Consider the following 20439-nt stretch of genomic DNA (forward strand, 5'->3'; position numbering starts at 1 on the left):
ACACTTTAGATTCCACCATTGCTACTAGGAAGAAGTACCCTTAGAAAAACATAATGGGGCCAGATGGACAGCCAGAATCCTCTTGAGAGCAGGTAAAATTCTAAGCTGCTAAACAACATATTCCATTAGCAGAGAAACGGTGCTGATTTTAGCCATTTAGCATCTTCTAGTTAAGTGCAATTGGGGCTACAATCATGTCAGTTAGAATCAATTGTCATCAGGGAGAGTATTTCAGGTAGTAGTTCCCCTGCAAGTCACCAGCCAAGGGAGATAAGTAACAAAGCATGACATCAAACCAGAAGTACACGACTGACACCTGTGTCTGTGTGTCTTTACCTTGAGCTCATCTGCATCATAGAAGTCTATGCGCACAGCAGGGACCATCCATGTCTGGAACAGAGTTGCCAGGATCTGTTTGGCAATTGCATCTGCAATGAGGTGGAAGTGGAGTGGGTTTCGCCTGATATGAGAAGGGAGAGAAACGCATTAGTTCAAAGGTTTCCAATTCCTGTTCTTAAAGGACAACATTAGAATTTACAAAGCTTTACCTAAGACATCAAGTTTTGAGTGTACAGCATGTCTGGTGGAGTCCTGCTCTGTAGCCAAAATACTGAGACACAATTTGAACACACATGACAATAGTAGAAATATTCAATCAGTTTCTGGGTGGTTATAAACATACAGACCCTTTGACTTCAGTGGAATGTGATTATTTGTAACAGCTGAGAGTCTTGTCCCTTGTACCAGCTCCTTAAAAAAAAGGCCAAGTTAATCTCCCTTTGGGGACCTGAGCTCTGGAAGTGATTGCTTTCAGTTTCTAGGTGAACCTGGAAATTTATCTTTGTGGTAAGAACAGTGTCTGTGGAGAAATGAGGGTGCAACAGAAGGTTAAAAAATAACCTTCCACAGTTCTTTTTGAATGAGGTTAAATTCTGGGACCCTTGAGTTTACACAGAACTTTTCTTCAAAGCAAACATGGGGAATCAACAGCTGTCCCATAGGAGCTCAAACCCAGATGTTTCAGGTGAGTGCCTTCTAGCCATTCACTGCCATAGTGAATAGAATGGAGACTGCAAATCTCACCAGATCCTTTTTCCTAAGAGCAGGAATGGTTACAGAAAGGCAAGAGGAAAGGAAACATTTTACTTCAAAACACCAGATCTGGATTCACCTCTGTAGTTACAGGACTTGGGCTAATTGAAAAGCTTCAAATAAGATGGGTAAAGCCAGTATCAGTAAAAGTGGCAAGCTCTGACAAACTGAATGGATTTTCTGTATTAATGTGAACTTGGACTTCATAAATACCTCATTTAATTCCCTTATTTTTGAGGCATAGCAAGCAACAAGATATGATCTTAACTTCTGATAGGAGGACAAAAACCTGCCAGTGGAAGTCAGTCAAAAATTGTAGTCTTCCATGTTTATCCCTAGCTCAGCAACTTTCCCTGTCAGCAGAGAAGGACAGACTTTGCAAAAGCCACTAGAAGACAAATGGTTTAGACTAGCATTGGCTCAACCTCTCTTTGATCCCTAGAGCAGAACAGTGGATTCTAATTTCTATGGAATGGGTGTACTTGCTAATTGGTATTTTTCATCTAACAAGAGAAGTATTTAGTTTCAGATGTTGATTAAAGCAGAAGATGACTGATGCTACTACATTCTTCGGTGTGAATGAGAAGTGAGGAAAACTATGTTAGTTCAGGCCAATATACCTCCATCACATTTTTGGGCTTAACCCAAAAAATGAAGGGTTTTTTTCCTCCATTTTCTACATTAATGAACAATGTGTGCCTTCCTCTTTAATGTTTCTCTTCTTGCTTTGATGAGTAATACTGCTTCCCACTGAACAAAGTCCACAGGAAAATGTAAAAATACATGTAATGGTTCACATTATTGTAACAGACCCCTCAGCAGAAAGAGGAGATTGTTGTGAGAAGCAATGTATGACTGGATTTTGCAGTGTCAGAAATACTGCACCTAAGATCCAACCCAGCACCTGGGGTTGCCACTGAAGCTGCTGTACTGGCTTCAAGGACACTGTGGATCATGTTACATGCTTACAGGAAAAGCAGGAAAGGGCTGGGTAGAGGCCTTAGATATGAGATAACCATGATGGCAGAATAAACCCACAGCTGATCTGCATTTAACAATATCCAAAACACTAAGCCACAACGTGCTTTTCAAAAGACAAAGGTCTTTCAATCTCCAGCTTGTCCTGGAGGGAGGAGGGGAGAGGGAAAGGTGTAAGCTGCCAGCTGCTGAGTGTCCCATTACCAAGCTAAAGGGAACACAGCAATTACATCTGCTTCACCAGCCCAGCAGGAGAGTAGAAGAGGACATCCTGGCTCATGCAGATTCCGCAGTAACCAGGCACCTTGCCAAGAAAAAATCAGGAAATAGCGGTGATCAGGAAATACATCTCATTAGCAGAGACAAGGCCAAGAGAAACAAAGTACAACACCAGTGGCTTTGGGTACAGGCAAAGCAGTATCTCAAGACAAATAGATGTTTAATGTCAACATACACATCCCACATAGGTCCCTCTGCTAAGCAGGGGCTGAGCCTGGATTCTGGTAGGACTATTTCCCAGCAGGTGCTCTTCAGTAATTTCCTTCCCTTTTTTATTCCAGGGTTATTTATCTTATATTCTAAAGTAGAATAAGAAGAGCAAAAAAACAGTTAAAAAAAAAGAAAGCTCAGTCTTCTTTGAAATGATCATTTAGTTAAATGGAATTGATATAAAATATTTCAAGATGAAACGCACTAGTTGAAAAGAAAAAATCTGACACAAAGACACTCAGATGTTCAGTAGCAGTTTATACTTATCTGAATGACCCAGAGTGTATGAAACTTAAATGGGAACAAGTGAGTGACATTTACTTTAGTTCATCTCCTACTGGGAGAAAGAAAAAAGGATAGCTGTACTCCCACACAGAAATCTCTTTCAAGTTGTTAGCCTCATGGTAAAGATTCAGCTGGAAGGAAAGTGTGTTTCAGAGGCAAAGCGGAAGATTATCACTTACAAAAATACATCCCCAAAACAGTATAGTGACCTGATGACATCTACAACTAAATGTGCATCAGCCACAGAAAATTTTACTCCAGACGAGATTTCAGTTCCGTGAAATGTGAGGTTTAGCACGGTGCTAGAAGCCAACAGTGCACAGACTCAAAGCTGGAAGACCTTCTGAAGGTAACTGTACTAGCATACACACAGATGCACAGATGACATCTTTCACCTCTTCTGCTGTCTGCAATATGCGAAGCCTAGAAGATATGGATTGCTTCAAAGTGTTTATGAAACAACTTTAGAAGCTTAAAGATCAACCAACATTCATTATAAAAGATGCAGAAGAGATTATGCAAGACAAGAAATCGTTCTCAAGAAATATGTGAAAGGGATGCCATAATTATCTGACAACATGATTGAATCACTGGCTCTAAGAATCAGGAGTGACAATCAGGATATTGTGAAGGATTCCACTGAAAGCTGAACTTCATTAAACTTGGACATTTTGCTCATCTTCCACTGGGCACATCAAGAGAAGTAAACAAACAGACATAGTAGAGGCTGGTTGTATCTTGTACAGATAGAAATCCCTACACTGTAACGGTGACAGTATATGCAACTATAGAACAACATGGGTCAATATATGGCAATTGTGATAAACTTCTCCCACAAAACCAACAGGTTTTGGAAAACTCCCAGTATTCATGTGAATTAGTCTGTTTGGAAATAAAGGTTTCTAGTGTCCCAGGTTTCAGAACCCTGAGCCCCAGTTTTCCAGATTCTTTGCTACAGAAGCAGCTATTGAAACAGCCATAGAATTTCTCCCAAGGTCCAGAAATACTTAATCTTATTTACTTCAATGATTTTGAACATTTTAATTTCTACCAACTACAACTTTTCAGTTTCTGCTACATGGAAAATGCTGATGCACTAATGTCTTAATGTGGTAAAATGTAGTTTCAAAATATGGCTATTTCCCATCAAGTGGAAACTTGAGGTTTTAAGTACTCTATTCAGAAAACTGCGTATCTTCATATACTAACTTATTTCCACTTATCTTAAGATCAGAACACTATCTGACAAAGTAAACCATATGTAAAGAGCACACATTTATTTTCCTAAATTACTTTCCTCAAAAGTGAACAAAGGGAGATTCTAGACAAGATTTTCAAGCATGGATGCTTAAATACAGGCTCTCAGACCTAAATATAGGAGTTTGAATGAATGCCCTCATTTTCAGAACTGCTGAGGGCCTATAAAGTTAGTAGAATGAAAAGAAGTCAATAATTTTAGAAGTCAGGCCATGACTTTAGAAGTCTATTCCAAGGTACCCATTTCTCTACATTTTTTCGTATCATGATGTCTTATTCTTGCATTTCAAAACTTCTTATTCTTCATCAGATTTATGATCTGCTTGCTCAAGCATCTGTGACCCTTTCTTTTCAAATAGCCACGCCAGAGTTAAATACAAAAATCTACAATTGAAAAAGGGAGTAGTGAACCAAGACTCACTCCTCCCTTCTGTACTATTCCATAGCTCAATTGTTAGTAATTCAAAAGGCAGCTGCTTGGCTGCTTGGTTACACAGTTCTCTGTCTGCAACAGAGGAATTTTATTTTCTAAGAATATAAAAAGGTCAGTAGCCCAGGGGTTTATTTCCAAAACCTACAGTTTATTAAGGGAAGCACAACAAGGTAATACCTTTTATATCTTGTAACAAATGGTTACAAGAACTTCAAACAGGAATTATAAAAGGCAGTTTGGGAAACTTTTTTTCCTAATGCCCATATGACAATCCTTCTCTCATATGCGAAAAATTTTAATGTGAAAATCTTCAAGGATTTTTATACCCCTTGACACCAAGTATTGATGCAAACACTCCTCAAACTATTGGAGAGATCTTAAATAGACACTTTCTGCATCACTCATGGATCTTCTTGCTTTGTGTTAACTTACAGAAATTCTTTGGGAAGTACTAAGAGATTTCATGGACAGATTTTTTTTAAACATTGCTTTCTCCATTATGCCACTATTGTTAGAGAAAACAAAAAGAAGTGTGTAGTATTGATGCATTTATATGGATCAGAGAAACCAGGTCATGCTTTATAGTTTTTGCCAGAATAATCTCCCACAAAACAGACTGACACATTAGAAAAGTTGGAAACACTGAAAGAGGTTTTGAATTCTCAAATTAACTCCATTAAGGCAAAGTGGTCTCCATGGAATATAGCCATTAGATTATATAAGCTTTAATTACCAGCCAGTGTTGACTTGTGACTCTTACTTGGAAATTACATGTCATCCTTTTAATTTAATTTAGATTTTCATTTCTTTTGCCTTATTCTACTTGTTCTAAGAAAAAAAAAAAAAAAAAGAGTTCATTATTCATACAGCATTCTGTAACACAGCTTCATATCCTGTTCTTAAAATGCTCAGACATATGCTTAACTTTAAGGTTACAAGCAGCCTTCTTAAAGCGAAGAGGCAATTTAATAATAAAAAGCATTTGTCAAGTTGTCTGGCTTTTTTACATTCCTTACAAACTCCCACATTACTATGCCACTATTGTTGTAAAGTACAGCTAAAGAAGTAAATGCAATGACTCCTCTGAAAAAGAGGGACTGACATAGCAGAGGAAAAAAAAGGACACAAAAAACAACCCAGTATTTGCTGGCACAAAAAAGAAGTTAATTTTTTACAGATTGTCAGGCTAACCTAACTGCCAGAAATATGCTATAATTGTGTAATTTTGTATTTTTCTTAGTTTCCAAATGAAACATAGTGTTTAGCACGTCTTTGGAAAAGATAAGAGTATACTAAATACCATTTTAGCTCTTACTCAAGATTTACCTGAGCAGAGAGAGAAACTATCTTTTCAATATGAAACTATAATTGTGGGTTATTTCAGTGGCAATCTAAGGTTTACAATTTTCAGAAATGGAGTAAAACATTGAAAATCACCAATGTGACTTGGACCAATAGTCGCAAAAGATTCAAGGAAAGTTATCAGCCACAGGAAACTGCTTCAATTTTGAAAAAGAAATGCAGGTGCTTTTTAGCATACTACTACAAGCACTGTTTCCAAAAGCATTTGCACTTCATTCTGCCTTCAACCCACTATAATTAATTTTTAGTGTTTGGTCTTTTGGTTTGGAAAAAACTTAAGTTAGGCTGCTCTTAGGACACGGTGATATGAGATTGGCTTGCGCTAAACCAGCTCAGTGATAATTTTTCTTCCCTGCAATGGCTTTATAAAATCCGTCATAATTGGGAGCTGGATGTGCAAGAAAGGAAAGCGGGAAAGTTGCAGAGTAGGACTGAGTATTCATTCTACAAGCCTCCCTCTGTGCAGCACTGCCAATGCATATTTATCAGACTGCAAACCCTGCACTATCCCAGCTCTGCTGAGTCTCCTCCTGAGAACAGACTGTCAGTTATGTCAAACTGGGTGTTAAAAGCTGCTGGATTTTGTGGCTGGAGCATACGTTTTTCAAAGACAAAACTGGAATCAAGCTCCTTTATCACTGGGAATGAAACACATTTCTGAACTATGGTGTTCTTATACGGAATCAATCACACTACCCCTTTCCTCCCTTTTTCCCACTCTCTGGAACCTGAAGATAGGTATAGTTTCTCAAATGGTCTGCACAAGTAGCTTGCCTAAGTCTCATAATATATATGGTATGACTTGAATCTGAAACTTGATGGTTCTGGCCTGTGAAGAGCTGAAATGTTCAATATGCAGGATTTGCTGTACATTCATGCAAGAGAGAAGAGACAGCACACTCCATCTACAGAAAATCCTGTAGCTTTTATCCTTAATGACCCAGCACTCCTGCTGTTTTGTGTCTCTATCTAGCACTCTAGCTCAAAGTTGGGGGTATAACAAATATGTTAATGCTCCTTGGGATTAGACTGGCATGGCCTCCTTTTCTCAGAGCTTTTCTATTAGAGAAGTAGGGATTTCCTACACGAGTAGGGAATTTAGGTATGTAGTTTTGTATCAAAATGCATGCTAAAACATGCCTTAATTACTATCCTATATAGAAATGGTAAAAGAAGGACATGACATATCCACGAATTCCAGACAGGTTAATTGAAATCAGCGTCTTAAAACAAACACCAAGTGAAGTGCAGGAGGACAGGTGAGGACATTAAGCCTGGTTGCTTTGAGGGCTCAGTTGTTTAATCAGTAGATTGGATTCAGGGTGTGTTGAAGGAAAAACAAAATCTCTATGACAATATGTCTGGCAGCATATTTTTTCTGTTCTTGGAAAACTATATTTGAGATTGAATGTGGTGATCCTACAAATAAAGGACCAGTAGCCTAATTTAAGAGATTAGGACAGCAAACTTCTTGTTAAGCAAACTTCTCCACTGGAAGCATATGGTCCTTTCAAATGTCTGTTCTGCTTGGCTTATTGGACAATGCCAGCTAGGATGCACTCCCTGGTGCATATTATGGGTTAGGAGAAGAGACATCTCCATGCCTGTTTTCAGTGATGACCCTCAAGTCAGAGGTAAACTTGATGCTGACGTCAAGAAGCATTCACTACCTGAATCAACCACTTCCAACTCTCCCAACTCAATCCTCCTAATGCAGTATCATGACCTGTCTCCATCCTTGATTCCTACAATTAAATAGATCCTAGCAACTAAAAGAAGCCTTCTTTCCAATCATCACCATTCCTGAAGTGCATACTAATCTCCAAGACAACATTGTTTGCACATGGCAACCAATGCAAGGAAACTTAGTTCTAAATCAATATTCAGCAGAGTTCGTTGTTTATTTTTGCTTATTCTGCATCCTTCTACACAACTGCCATTCCAAAGATAAAGATCCAAGAAAGGAGTGCTACTGAAGCATGGCCACGTAGCCATAGCATCAAGAGATGCTTAAGAAGCCTGTGTTTTCTAGAAGATAAGAAAGGTCTGTAAGAAGCTCTGTCTTTTTTTTGAGAATATCTTCTTTTTGTAGCCAACAATTTAATGCCTAGGGAGAAAAGCTAGCTCTAGGCAGGAATGGACTTAGATTTGTCTTTAAGTATGTTCTGAGCAAACAAGGGAGATAGGTTATCTTGAATGTACTAACGTTTCATTAGCATACTGGACTTTATCTTGACCACCTCTGCTGAACTCGACAAATCCTTTGAGATGAACAGTAGGTGCAGGCCAAACAACAAATATGTTCTTGACAGAGGCAGAATCCATCAGACTTAGAAATACCAATATTAATTACCTTTGTTTTGGTTTAATATTTTAATTAATTATTATTTAATAATTTAGTTATATGGCAGAATTGTTTATAAATTTGCTAATAATTCAGATGAGTGGCTTATGTAAAACAGGGACACTTCTTTAAGGAACAAAGAGAGAGGCTGTTTAAACCTTTGAGCTGTGAGATTCCTATTATTTGCAGAACATTTGGACACAGAGAGATTAAAGTCTTCTCAAAATGGATGCAAGTATTAGGATAGAAAAACAGGGAGAAGCTAACCACTAGGATAACTTGTGTCACCACAAAAGTGCAATTTTCCATTAAATCCCTTAAAAACAATTAAAATGGACAAAACTTCCCCACATCCTTGCAATATAAAGTTTACACTGAATAATTCAAACTTCTTATCAGAAATAGATACAGTTTTACATTTAAAAGAAATTTAACATTCAGAAAAATTCTGCATGGAGAATGACATGGATTTTTACTGGTTTTTTGCTTTTGTTATGTTTACTTTAGCATTGTTCTTCTGGTCCTACCCCTCATCTAACATGAGCATGCTACCTCTCAAAAGACTTGCAAAGACTGTGTGTTGATAATGGAAGTTGCTCTCATATTTTGATTAAACAGTACTTACTGAGTCTTTTTTCATATTGGACAAGGTGAGTATTTACAGTATTTTATGAAGGTTACCAAAAATGATAAAATGGTGTACTAAAACCATTGTCAGGGAGTGGCTACTACAGCTTCCAGCAGGAGACTGGAGGCAAACATAAGGAGCAAAGTGTGGGACTGGAATGCCCCACTCATGCTAGATGCAAGAAGATACTACCACATGACATGAACAAGAGTCATTCACCCTTGCACAAAACTGTCTTTCAAATAAAGCAGCATATTGAAACTACCTCTTTAGCAAACTGTTTGTACTGTAAGCATATTTTATTAGTCTATTTGTCCTGAGTCAAACAGACTGATCACTTCCTTAATTTTAATCCACTTTCTGCAACATTATTGGAAAGCATCTCTGAGATTTCTAAACTGGACAAGGGATATACACATACACCCACACATAGCTTAATGTGAATTCTCTTTTTCTAGAGCTGCTGTCTATTAAGGGAATTGGTTATTTTGTTTTCATTGTACATTTATGCCTCTCAAATCTGGGAGCTAACAGTGCTAAAACCAGGTTGCAAAACCTTCTGAGGGGCTATAAGCAGCCATTCCAAAGCCAGAATAAATCATCTGAATTTAATGAAATAGTATACACTGACTGTAACAGCAGGTTTACTTCAAAAACAAATGTCAAAATTGGAAGCTGGGATATTCAAGCAACCAGTGTGAACTTATCATCTACACCTGTGCTATAAACTGATACCAGAAATAGGATAAATTAATACAATGCTGTTATTATCAGTATTTTACAGCATTCAGGAGTGTTCAGATGCTTTACAGTGAAGACAGATACTGTCCCTATTCCCACAATGCAACAGGGGTAGCAGGTGGATCTCTGATCACTCTAATTCATTGTAGAAATCTTCACACAGTTGAATCTATTTGTGATGGTCATAAATTAAATGCTTCATCCCTTAAAAAGAAAAAGGAACCAGGGAAGAGAATCTGAGTTTCGTTTGAAGTAAGAGAGTAAACCTGGAAAAAGCTCACTTTGTCATAATCAGATATACAATATACAAGAAAAGAAAGCGACCTTTACCTGTGAAATAAGACAGACTTGACAAGTGTGACAACATCCCGACTGGCATTGTACCCTGCACAGACAATGGCAACGTGGATAGTCTGTGGGAGAAAAGGAACAAAAAGAACAAAAATTAAAGCCTGCTCCTGTGTTCGTCCCTCCTTAAGGAGAGCAAACCCTGACACCGGTGTTGTTTAGCGCTGCAATTGTTAAGAGATTCGAGTGGGTGTTTTGCAGCTGTTTGCAGCCTGCTTGAGGCAGTTTGTTAAAAACATCTTAATTGAGTTATAGCACCATCATCATTCCAAAGTCATTACTATCCCTACATTACATCAGATGTTTGAACAGAATTGCATTTATTAGCTAAGACATACGTGTGCATGTAGGTACAGACACCCTCCCCAAGTAAGTGGCACACAAAATTCTGAGTATGCAAACATGCAGACATTTTTCATCTTCTGAACTAAAGTTTAACATTATGTCTGATAATTAAAAGCAGGTATGATCTCAGAAATTTTGTATTATTTCTGTCTTATGCACAGCCACTACAGAGATGGTCTGTGACAACTGGTTTGCCAGGGCTGGATGCATCCCAGTGATGTGATGGGAAACAGGCTGTGAAGGCAAGAGGCCACCTCTCTCTGCCTGTGACTACCAGTATGGGCTGTACTGGGCAGGGTTAATGTGAAGTTAAATGCAACCCCCACAAACACATTCTCTCGACCTCATGACAGTGGTAAATTATCACTTACTCTGCGCCTTTTTACCTCCCTTTTAACATGAGTCAGAGATTTCCTCATCTCTTCAGGAGGAAAGGGAAAATTGAAAAGGCGCTACGAGTCATTATTTAGGCAGTAAGTACTAATCTGAAAAATGCTATTACGTTACTCTGCTCTGCTTTTAAAATTAGCCATTTCTATTCCCCAGGGACAAAAAAAAATAATCCTAGCAAGTTCTGACTCCAGGTTCTGTAATCTTCTGTTTCTTAGTGGTCACAAAAATGAAGCAGAGTTCACCACGCTGTCTGCACAAAGCTGCCATTGGGGACACAGCTGTGAAACTGCAGGGAAGCCTCATTTGGCTTCCATTTGAAGCTTGGTTAGCTGGTTTCTCACACACACGGCTCTCATTTTCCACAGAATGCCCACTATGCTGAGAACAAATGAGGAATTCTGCCTCCTCACATAGTCATAGATTCCCAAAGCCTGGCTTGTAACAGAAGCACACTTGCACAAGAAGTGGGATGTGCTGGGCACATCTGAAGAGTCCCCAGCCCCATCCATTAAGATCGCCTGGTACAGGGCACAATTTGAATCATAAAACTGCCAAGTGGCTGTGCCACTGTAGAACGTCCACATGAACATCACAGCTGCCTCCAGCCGTAGACTGCTTCACAAGCTCAGGCATATTTAAGATCTGATGTTTTAAGAGGACTTGAATTAATAAGAAAGCTATCTGTCCAGAGAGGTGTGAGAAAGAAAAGATATTGCAGTGCATTTTGGCAGCAGCTCTGTGAGGTATTAGCACTTTAAATTTATGTTAAAGTCAATGGGAGCTGAGCTCAACACTTAGCAAAAATTGATTGTGTTTCTCTCTTGTGATAAGAGGGGAGAACAGAGGTTGCTTATTAATGACTTTTATTGCAGCAGGAATTTGCACTGTACTCATTGGCATGGGTTGCTGTGGGTGCACTGATTCCTGATCCTGCACATACTGCCTCCTCTCTGATTGTCACCTGGTCCCTAGAAGGCTTTTGGAAGACCTATGATGGTTCCCCTCAGTGCCAATTAAAATCAAATTAACTGATAACAGTTTCACCCTTGCTTTAAACATTTCACCTGAAGGCACTAGACCAGAGAGAAACATTTTAGGGTTTTTCCCAGAACAGCACTGTCATATACTGTCAACATTGTTTTATACTACCTACACTTGCCAGAAAAGCTCGCCTCAAAGCAGCTCTCTCTACCTTCCAACTGCCCCCCAAATCAGAGTTTATTCTGTCAAGTGCCTGCCCACATCTGTTCTCCTTTTACTAAATCAGTTTGTTTCAGAATTGAAAGCATGCATTCCTCGCTGTCTTCTAGTAGCTGCTGTTGCATTGGATGCTGCCTGAGCCAGGACACAGTGAGAGCAGGACTTGCTACTCTTCTGAACGTTCTTTTCCAGCTCAGAGACACAGGTATCCATGTACCTTCTGCTCAGCCTCTCTGTGGTGTTTGATATTACGTATCACTTCTACTCCTGCCTGCAATCAGTTAAAGAAAAGAGCAATAATTTGCAAAGAGAACAGAAATCTAGACCTTTTCTTTCCAAGTTTTTGCCTGCAGCATGCTGCAAGACTCAGCCTATTCCTCTCCTTTCTCTGATTCACTTTCCTCTCTCTCATTGTTTAACTGTTACAAAGTTAGTGGAAAAACGGATAAACCAAAATGAAGTAATCAACCTGAACTGTCTGCAGATGTTTGTATCCTAAGGGGAAAAATACTGTTTCCAGTTTTCTCCATGCTTGTTCCAAATGCATGTTTGGATTGAGAGCAGCTGGCTGTACCCAGATTCTGGCAAGATATGGCAATAATGGCTGGAAGAAGCACTTGATAGAACTTGCACCCTCCTGAGCATACTACTGTAAGCATCACCTCTCAGATTTTGAAAACTGTCACCTCTCTCAAACTCCTTTTTCCCATCTGCAGATGGCTGGAAGACGGTATCCCCCATCCCACCAGAACTGGCCACTGTGATTCACACAACCTCCTGACTCAGTGACTGCAGCTAACACCAAGGACTGAAGCCACATAACCAAAGAATGCTCCAACTTCCAAAACGAGAGTCAGCCTGCCTGTTTGCTCATCATGTCCCTCCAAACTTCTCACACCAAGGCTCTGCATGCTACACTTGCCCCTTTACTGTTGGCATTTCATGATACTTTTAGATAATTCTAGTCACGCTCTAGCATGCATATTCAGAAGTCACTGCAGGACCAAACTGACAGCATTCAAAGTGTCCATCCTCCTACAGTGCTTTCTTTAAACTGAGTGATGGACGTGTTCACCACTTGCTGCAAGAGTCTGGACTCAGGTCATTCACTGGAGGTGCTTTTGGATAACGTAACTCATTGCAGCAACAAATGAAATGACGATACACCTGCTTTCCAGAGTCAAGGAATTCTTCCTCTGTTTATACACGGAGATATGAACAGGTAATCAAAACACTGTGGAAGTTCATCACATCATTCTCCCTATAGGCTGAGGATCAGGGACACAAACTGAACTATTTTTAATTGTAAATAGTTTAGGAAGCACTCAGGCCTAGGTGCTTCAAGGCACTCAGGGAAGCTAAGCTTCTGTAGGAAAGGGAGTTTAAGTCATACTAGGTGCATGCTAACACAGTTCAGAAACCCTTACTTCAGCCACTACAGACCAGGACAAACTGTTTCTAAAAGCAGTATTTCATGTTCTGGGATGATATGAATGTGAAGAAAATATCCAAAACCACACAAAGAGCTGGGCATTAGATCCCATACCGATGAGGAATAAACAGTGCCTAGATGAGCATACGTAATAACTTTTCCTCCTTGGGCTACTTTTTGGAATCATGAAATAATGAGTTTTAAAAACTCGTATTAGTCCTTATAGCTAAAAATAATCTTTGGTAAGACATTTCATACTTCAATAATTTTCCAGTAGGCTTTCCACTGTAGATATTTAATCCATCATAAAGAATCATTGAACGTGATTAAGAGATATTACAAGTATGTAACAAAATGTTTGTGTTTGTTTCCAGGTTTGTTTTTTTTTTCCAGTGGCAGATAACATCTGCTTCACATGTGTTACACTGCTGAAGTTGGTGAGGGCCTGTTCTAGATGGCTGTGAGAACTACACACTTAACCCTATTGAACAACACTGTTGAGGAACAGTAACAATACAAATATGCCTCTAAAAATGCTTCAAATGCTAAGTATTTTGCTAAGCCACTAAATGCTACACTGCTAATTATCCATTTCCTAATGTATAATCTCTTTCAAAAATATTTATAAATGCACACTTAATTCAAGTAAATGCTCAGTTTATGGAGGCACAAGCTGGAAAGATACTGGGATAACACTGTAAGAAAGAGGCATATAATTTTGTTAGCTTTCACTGCCATTATACTCTCCTTCTGAAGCCTGTTGTTGGTGCTGACATTTGCATAAGGACTACGCTTACTTTTATTTCCAAGGTTTGTGTTAGAATTGTCTACCACTGGGAAGTCATGACAGGCATCTGCTCCCTCCCGGGAGAAGCCCCTTGTCTTGGGTGGCTGATTTTTTCTTGCAGTATAATGCTGGTCCATTTTACAGTATCAGAAGAGTTCTCCTGTGATGCAACAGAGTAGGAAGCTGTGGCTGGAATGCAACAAACCCACAGCTATTTGATATAGATCACAATTATTATCACACAGATTATGCTTTATCAGAGATTTAATGTTCTTTCTTTGTAACTGCATTTTCAAACATTTTAATCACCATTAAAGACCATCCCAAATTAGATTCTAAAATGTTATCATCAGTAAATCTCTAAGAACAGACTCAAGGAAATGAACAACCTATTCCTAGCATACTTAGTCTCCCCTAGAGCCACAGTCTTCTTTATAAGAGCCCTTGTTTTTCACTATCCAATTTGTTGATGCTTGCTGTGATTTATCCCAGGGTCAAAAGCTAAAAAATTTTGTTTACACATCTGACATGCTGAAAAAAACCACAGAGTGAATGGCGTCAAGATGCCCCTCACACAAACACAGGACCAGAATCTACACTAATAGGATAAATGATGAGACCCTTGGCAAATCTGATAATAGGGAAGTTTAATTTTAACTTCCATTGCTGTAACTGAATTACTGAGTGAATTCCTTAAGAAAAGAGTAAGCAGTTGAGTTCAAAATAGTGTGAGGTGAGATAGGGGGATGACAAATAATGTGAGATTTTGTATTTTATATAAGCATTGCCTCCAGCAGAGAGCTAAACCCCACTGAGCAAGTAAACTCATTGGCAAAACACGTTATAAACTGTAAGGCCACTTAAACTATCCCTACTTCAAGCTACTATTTTTGTGTCCCAGATTGGTTGGTACATTGAACAACCAAGACTGGAGATTCAGCTCATCACTCCTTGATATAATAATAAGGGAAAAGTGAGGTTTGCTGATTGATGGTCTGATTAAAAGAAATGCCAAAAATCTCACAGTGAGGAAAATCAGACCCTCATTATCTGGAGGAGAGAAAATGAAAAACAAAAACCTCCTTTTCCCCCTCCTTATGATAATGTTGCTTCCTTTTTTCTACACTGATGGACAAAAATATCCAACTGGAAAGCAGTAATTCATTTTCAAACTGTATTTGATATTTTCCCATTGAATAGAGTTTATCTGAACAGATAATTAGGATTTCTTTTTACTCTCCCACTGATTTTCTTTCAACTTTTATCTTCCAAGTGGCAGAAAGCAAGATAAAAGGTGATAGGGTATTACCCTCTTTGTAGAAATAAATGGAGGAAGTTATTTTTGATAACTTTATCAGCTGGGATTGGCACAAGGCCTTTAAGCAAGACTTTCTGGTTTCGATCTATCCATATTTGGACCTGTCATCATTCAGACATCTGACAGTATCTGGATGACATCCACAAAAGTACTGACATAAAATGAGGAAAACCAAACCAAACCAACCGCATCAAAACTTAGAAGCAGATCTCCCGTTCCCTGCAGCCAAGCCCACCGCTTGTGCACGGCTCGCACAAAACACCTGCTCCCACAGTAACATCCAGATACACTCCTGAAAGTGAGTCAAAAGCACAGGCTGGCTCCATGAGCCACAATTTAATTAATCATAAACCCTGAACTGTTCCAATATAGGCACAGAAACAAAGAAATAAGCCTTTCTAAGCACTCTGGAGACATTATTATTTATAACACACGGGGTCAGTTTGCCACAGGTCTTTATCAGCAGAGCTGCAGTGAAGTCAGCTAGAAACAAGGCTTTGATTTGTCAAGGCTTGTGTCCAGGTTTGGGGACACAAGAATGAAAAAGACAAAAAGGTGTGATGAAACAATAATTCAGAAGATATTCCGAGGATTAAATGTGTTAAAGGTTTTTTTAAAAAGAATAATAAAAACTTATCTGCAATGTTACATGCAGTAGACCTTTAAGAGGCTGGTTTTGGAGAAAAAGGTTTCAGGGGGAAGGAGACAGGGATGTGCAATGTCCTTATAGGATCAAATCTACCACGCTTTGTTTCTGGCAGGTTCCTTTTGTTTCTTTACCTCACACTTTTCCACCGCTGGCTGCTGGCCGCACTCGGAGCTGTTCCCCGCCACGATGCCGGCCCGCAGGCTCTCGCTGTCGCCCGTGCCCTCTTCCATGGAGTAGGTTTTGGAGTGGTTGCCGCGGTGGTGCGCGGGGCCTCGGCTCTGCGCCAGGCTGAGCTGCTTGCGCAGCACGCGGTTCTCCTCCTCCACCTCCCGCATGCGCACTTCCAGGCTCTCGCGCTCCCGCTGGCTCGACGCCGTGTACCGAGGGCTGTGGGGCTGGGACTCCAGTGGGGACAGCGACACCGGCTTCCCATCTGCACGACAAGGAAACACAGCGCTCCTGTCAGAACATGCTCGAAGCTGCATTTCCCTTGAACGTCGGCGTTGTGAGGCAGGGACGCGTTTCAAATACGGCCATGTTTTAGGCAGACTTGGCACTTCCAGGCCATGCCTAAGTGCACAGTAAACTCAGACAAACACTGAAGTTCTACGAGCTACAGGTCCTACTAATTTTAAAACCACACTAAAAGATAAGCATGTGTTTCTTCGTTCTCATAGGGCTGCCTGCCAGTCTCCAGTCTGGGAAGACAGTCAAGAACATGAGGATTTAATTCAATGACAATTAATATACAGTTAAATATATTTTAGAAATGTATGCAAGATGAAATAATTTTTCTATTCCCACTTCCTCCACAGTCAAATGACAGCATTTTGGCAAGCATTTCGTGCCAAACAGTAGCCCCAGCTGATTCACATGTGAGGAACAGATGGGTTTTACTCAGCAACATAGTATTATGTGCTTGCTGAGAAATAAGAAGTTCAGGATAGAAATGTTCAATACACATGTGGGTCAAATTGTGGAAAGTATTTTGGCTTAAATAGACTCAAGGGAATTTTGAAAAAAGTAAAAAGGTTCAATTCAACACCTTCAACTAAAAAGCTGTAAACCAGAAATATGAAATTGGTATTTTCTTTGCTCAAGTAAGCATCAAAAATGAGCTGAAGTATAAACCAGGGAAGTTACGGGAAACCAGGGTCCACAACCAAAGCAACACATTCTACCATCACTTCTCAGTACATTATTGCTACCAAATTTCAAAGGAGCAAATAGGGATGCAGCAGATGTGTTTTCAAAGGAGACACATTTTCACCTAATTTTAATAAAGCTAGAAGTATATACACCCAGACTACAAATTCTCGAAAGCTGGTAAAACCCCTTCACCCTAAACTACTGCTCAAAAATATTCAAACAAAATCAAATTGAAGCAAAGCAAAAGACAGTGAGAGTTATCCACAGCATCATAAATAGCAAGAAATTCCTTTGCAGTGATGATATGTATCTTGTACTAAAGTATTTCTCCGATATAACTTTCTACTTGCATGTATTAAATCACAGAATTATAGAATTGTAAGGTTGAAAAAAACCTCTAAGGTCATTGAGTCCAACTGTTAATCCAGCACCAACATGTTCATCATTAAACCATGTCCATATCCACGTTTTTTGAATATTCAAGGCATTGTGGTGTCACCATTTCCCCAAACAGCCTATTCCAGTGCTTGACCACCTTTTCCATTAAGTCATTTTTCCTAATATTCAACAAAATCTCCAGTGGCACAACTTGAAGTCAATTCATTTCATCCTGTCACTGGTTGCCTGTGAGAAGAGGACGACCCTCACCTGGCTGCACCCTCCTTTCAGGCAGATGTAGACAGCAATAAGGTCTCCCCCTGAGCCTCCATTTCTCCAGGGTAAAGCCCCCAGCTCCCTCAGCTGCTCCTCACAGGACTTATGCTCCAGACCCTTTCTCAGCTTCACAGCCCTTCTCTGGATATGATCCAGCACCTCAATGTCCAGAACTGAGCACAGGATTCAAGGTGTGGCCTCACCAGTGCTAAGTACAGGGGCATGTTTGCTATTTAATGATTTTTCCAGTGCACAGAGTCCCTTTGGTTTTATGAAACAAAAACCAGCCTGGTGGTTTATAAAAGGGAAATCATGCAGTTATTGTTTAGAAGTTCTCCGTAACAACCACATTTTTCACCTACCAACTCAAAACTATCTCCCTGCTACAAAGATCTGCTCATTGCTTGTTCTTCATTGTTTCACATTTACAGGAATGATGAGCAGTCCTCTAAACTGAGTTCATGAAAAAAACAGCTGTAGAAATCAAAACCTCAATTCTAATTTACATTTTTGAGTTATACATGTATACATACCTCCTGTTAAGTATATAAATCATTATCTTGATTTTTATCATCATTTGGATAGAACATCTTGCATTCTCTTCCAGACTATCTCCTACAAAAATTGTGTAATTTATTATTTTTACCATTAGCAAAGGTTATGGATAAATCTGAGCCTGAAAAATGTCTCAAAACACACTCTGGGGTTTGGCCACTGATACCTTGAAACTTGAATGCTCCAGCAAATAGTTATTAAAATTAAATAAGATATTTGAAAAGCCTGAAAACAATGGATGCAACAATAGAGGACATAAAGAACAGAGCCATGTTCCAATTAGACATGCAAGAGAATTCTGAGTTATCTTTCCCCACCAAGCTTAGAAGGCATAGGAACTGAAGTTGCCTTATTTCTGCTGATGCTCAAGCTAGGAAAACTAAGACTCATTTGGTTGTGATTCTATTGTATCCCTATTACTGGACAGCAAGAGTGTATTGTGTAGACACTCTAAGGTAAAAAGAAAAACACAACCTGTGTTATCATCAGATACACAATTACAATGCAAATCTAGCCAAAGACTTCACTGGGAATCATAACTCCTCACTTGGTGCTTATCCAGCTGACACAGATGTTACTCATCGCTTCCTATCCTTGTCACTGAATTCTGCTACCTTCAAATAATTACCAGAAAAGGTAGCAAGATATGGAAGTAAATCTCAGAACAACCTTCATCAAAATTTCAAAATATGGAAAAAAATTAAATGTATCATTAGCTATGCTATGGACATAAATCAATGGGTCATAAACGCTGCTTTGCCAAAATTAAAAGGGTTGTTTTTATCTTTTAGAAAAAGATACCATTTTGTACATTATTGGTTGTTTTGTGTTCCCCTGTGTGGGGAGGACCCTACTTGTCCCGTGATTGTTCAGCTCTTCAGCAGGACCCCGGCCATGTGGCTGGAAAATAAAGATCTCTAAAACATCTATCAAGAATCCCTCCCTATTTCTTTCCACGGGCCTCGCTGTCTAAAGCATGTTGCAGGAGACATCCCTGCAACAAAGCACATAGCAACAGAATGCAGGAAGAAACAGGGCAAGAAAATCTAAACATAGACATCCTTCTTGGAAACAGATGTGGCTTTTTTTAATAGTTTGCTTTTTTCAAAAGAAATATTGGCTCATTAGCTAATTATGAATGTTGACTCATTAGCATATTCAAAACAAGGGCCCATAAGTCTTAAAATATTTGTTCATTTCCTTGCCTAGAATACAATAACTTTTTTTGTTCATCTCATTGTCTTTCCCTGTTTTGCATTGCCTTGGCAATATATATGCCTCTTCAAGAAAAGGACTAAAAATAACATTTCCCTCCTTTCCACTGGCAGTGGAGATGTAAGAAAATAGTATCTTATCAGAGTGAGCACTGAGGGAAAAAAGATTTTATCAGGGACTTGGCTTGACGAAGATAACGTATTATCGAGAGGGGAACTTGGCAAAGATAACACATTATCAATATCAGGAGTAAAGCCTGAGGAAAATAATGTCTTAATACCTATTAGATTCTAAATAAGCCATCTGTGCTCTTGACAAATTGTTATTTTCTCCAAGTCCCATTCCTGTAAAGATGTTGACTTTTTTTGGCAAACCACTTCTTTAGCAGTTGGGAAGCGGAGGAGAAAGAGGAGAAAAGGAAATTCCTTCTCCCCAAAGGTAGACGGGTATTCTCTTTCTTTTCAAAAGCTTTGCAAGCAGGTCAAGACTGCCAATGTGACAGCCTGAACTGTTCACATGTTCAGATCCTGAAGGGGTATTGCAGGGAAATCAACAACAACAACACTCAGCAAGTACACTACAGAGCATCCCATGACAGGAGAGGGTCAATGCCCCTTCTGTCCTCTGACCATGATACCAAACTCTGAGGTGTTGCTTGAAGGATTTTTGGCAAACACACTTTTCTACAGAGGTGATGACTGGCCATCCCTTAGCAGTGACTTTTTGTCATAAACAACCTCATCACAATTAGCACTATTAACTTGGGGTACAAATAAATGAGCCCT

The 20439-nt window shown here is 39.4% G+C and overlaps 1 protein-coding gene across 4 annotated transcripts in view; it reads right to left on the reverse strand.

Moving 5' to 3' along the window:
• The window catches only part of LARGE1 (LARGE xylosyl- and glucuronyltransferase 1), a 265931-nt gene that overhangs the window by 123996 nt on the left and 121496 nt on the right, over positions 1 to 20439 (reverse strand). For all 4 annotated transcript variants that reach the window (XM_042051231.1, XM_042051230.1, XM_042051233.1 and 1 more), the window contains 3 exons: positions 16213 to 16514; positions 9940 to 10022; positions 337 to 460 (listed from right to left, as the gene is read on the reverse strand). In XM_042051231.1, coding sequence (XP_041907165.1) covers positions 337 to 460; positions 9940 to 10022; positions 16213 to 16514 — 509 coding nt within the window. The remainder of the gene's footprint in view (positions 1 to 336; positions 461 to 9939; positions 10023 to 16212; positions 16515 to 20439) is intronic.

This window comes from Corvus kubaryi, unplaced genomic scaffold, assembly GCF_017639235.1.
Source record: "Corvus kubaryi isolate FWS band 111438036 unplaced genomic scaffold, C.kubaryi_AGA036_p1.0 74, whole genome shotgun sequence".
Lineage (NCBI taxonomy): Eukaryota > Metazoa > Chordata > Aves > Passeriformes > Corvidae > Corvus > Corvus kubaryi.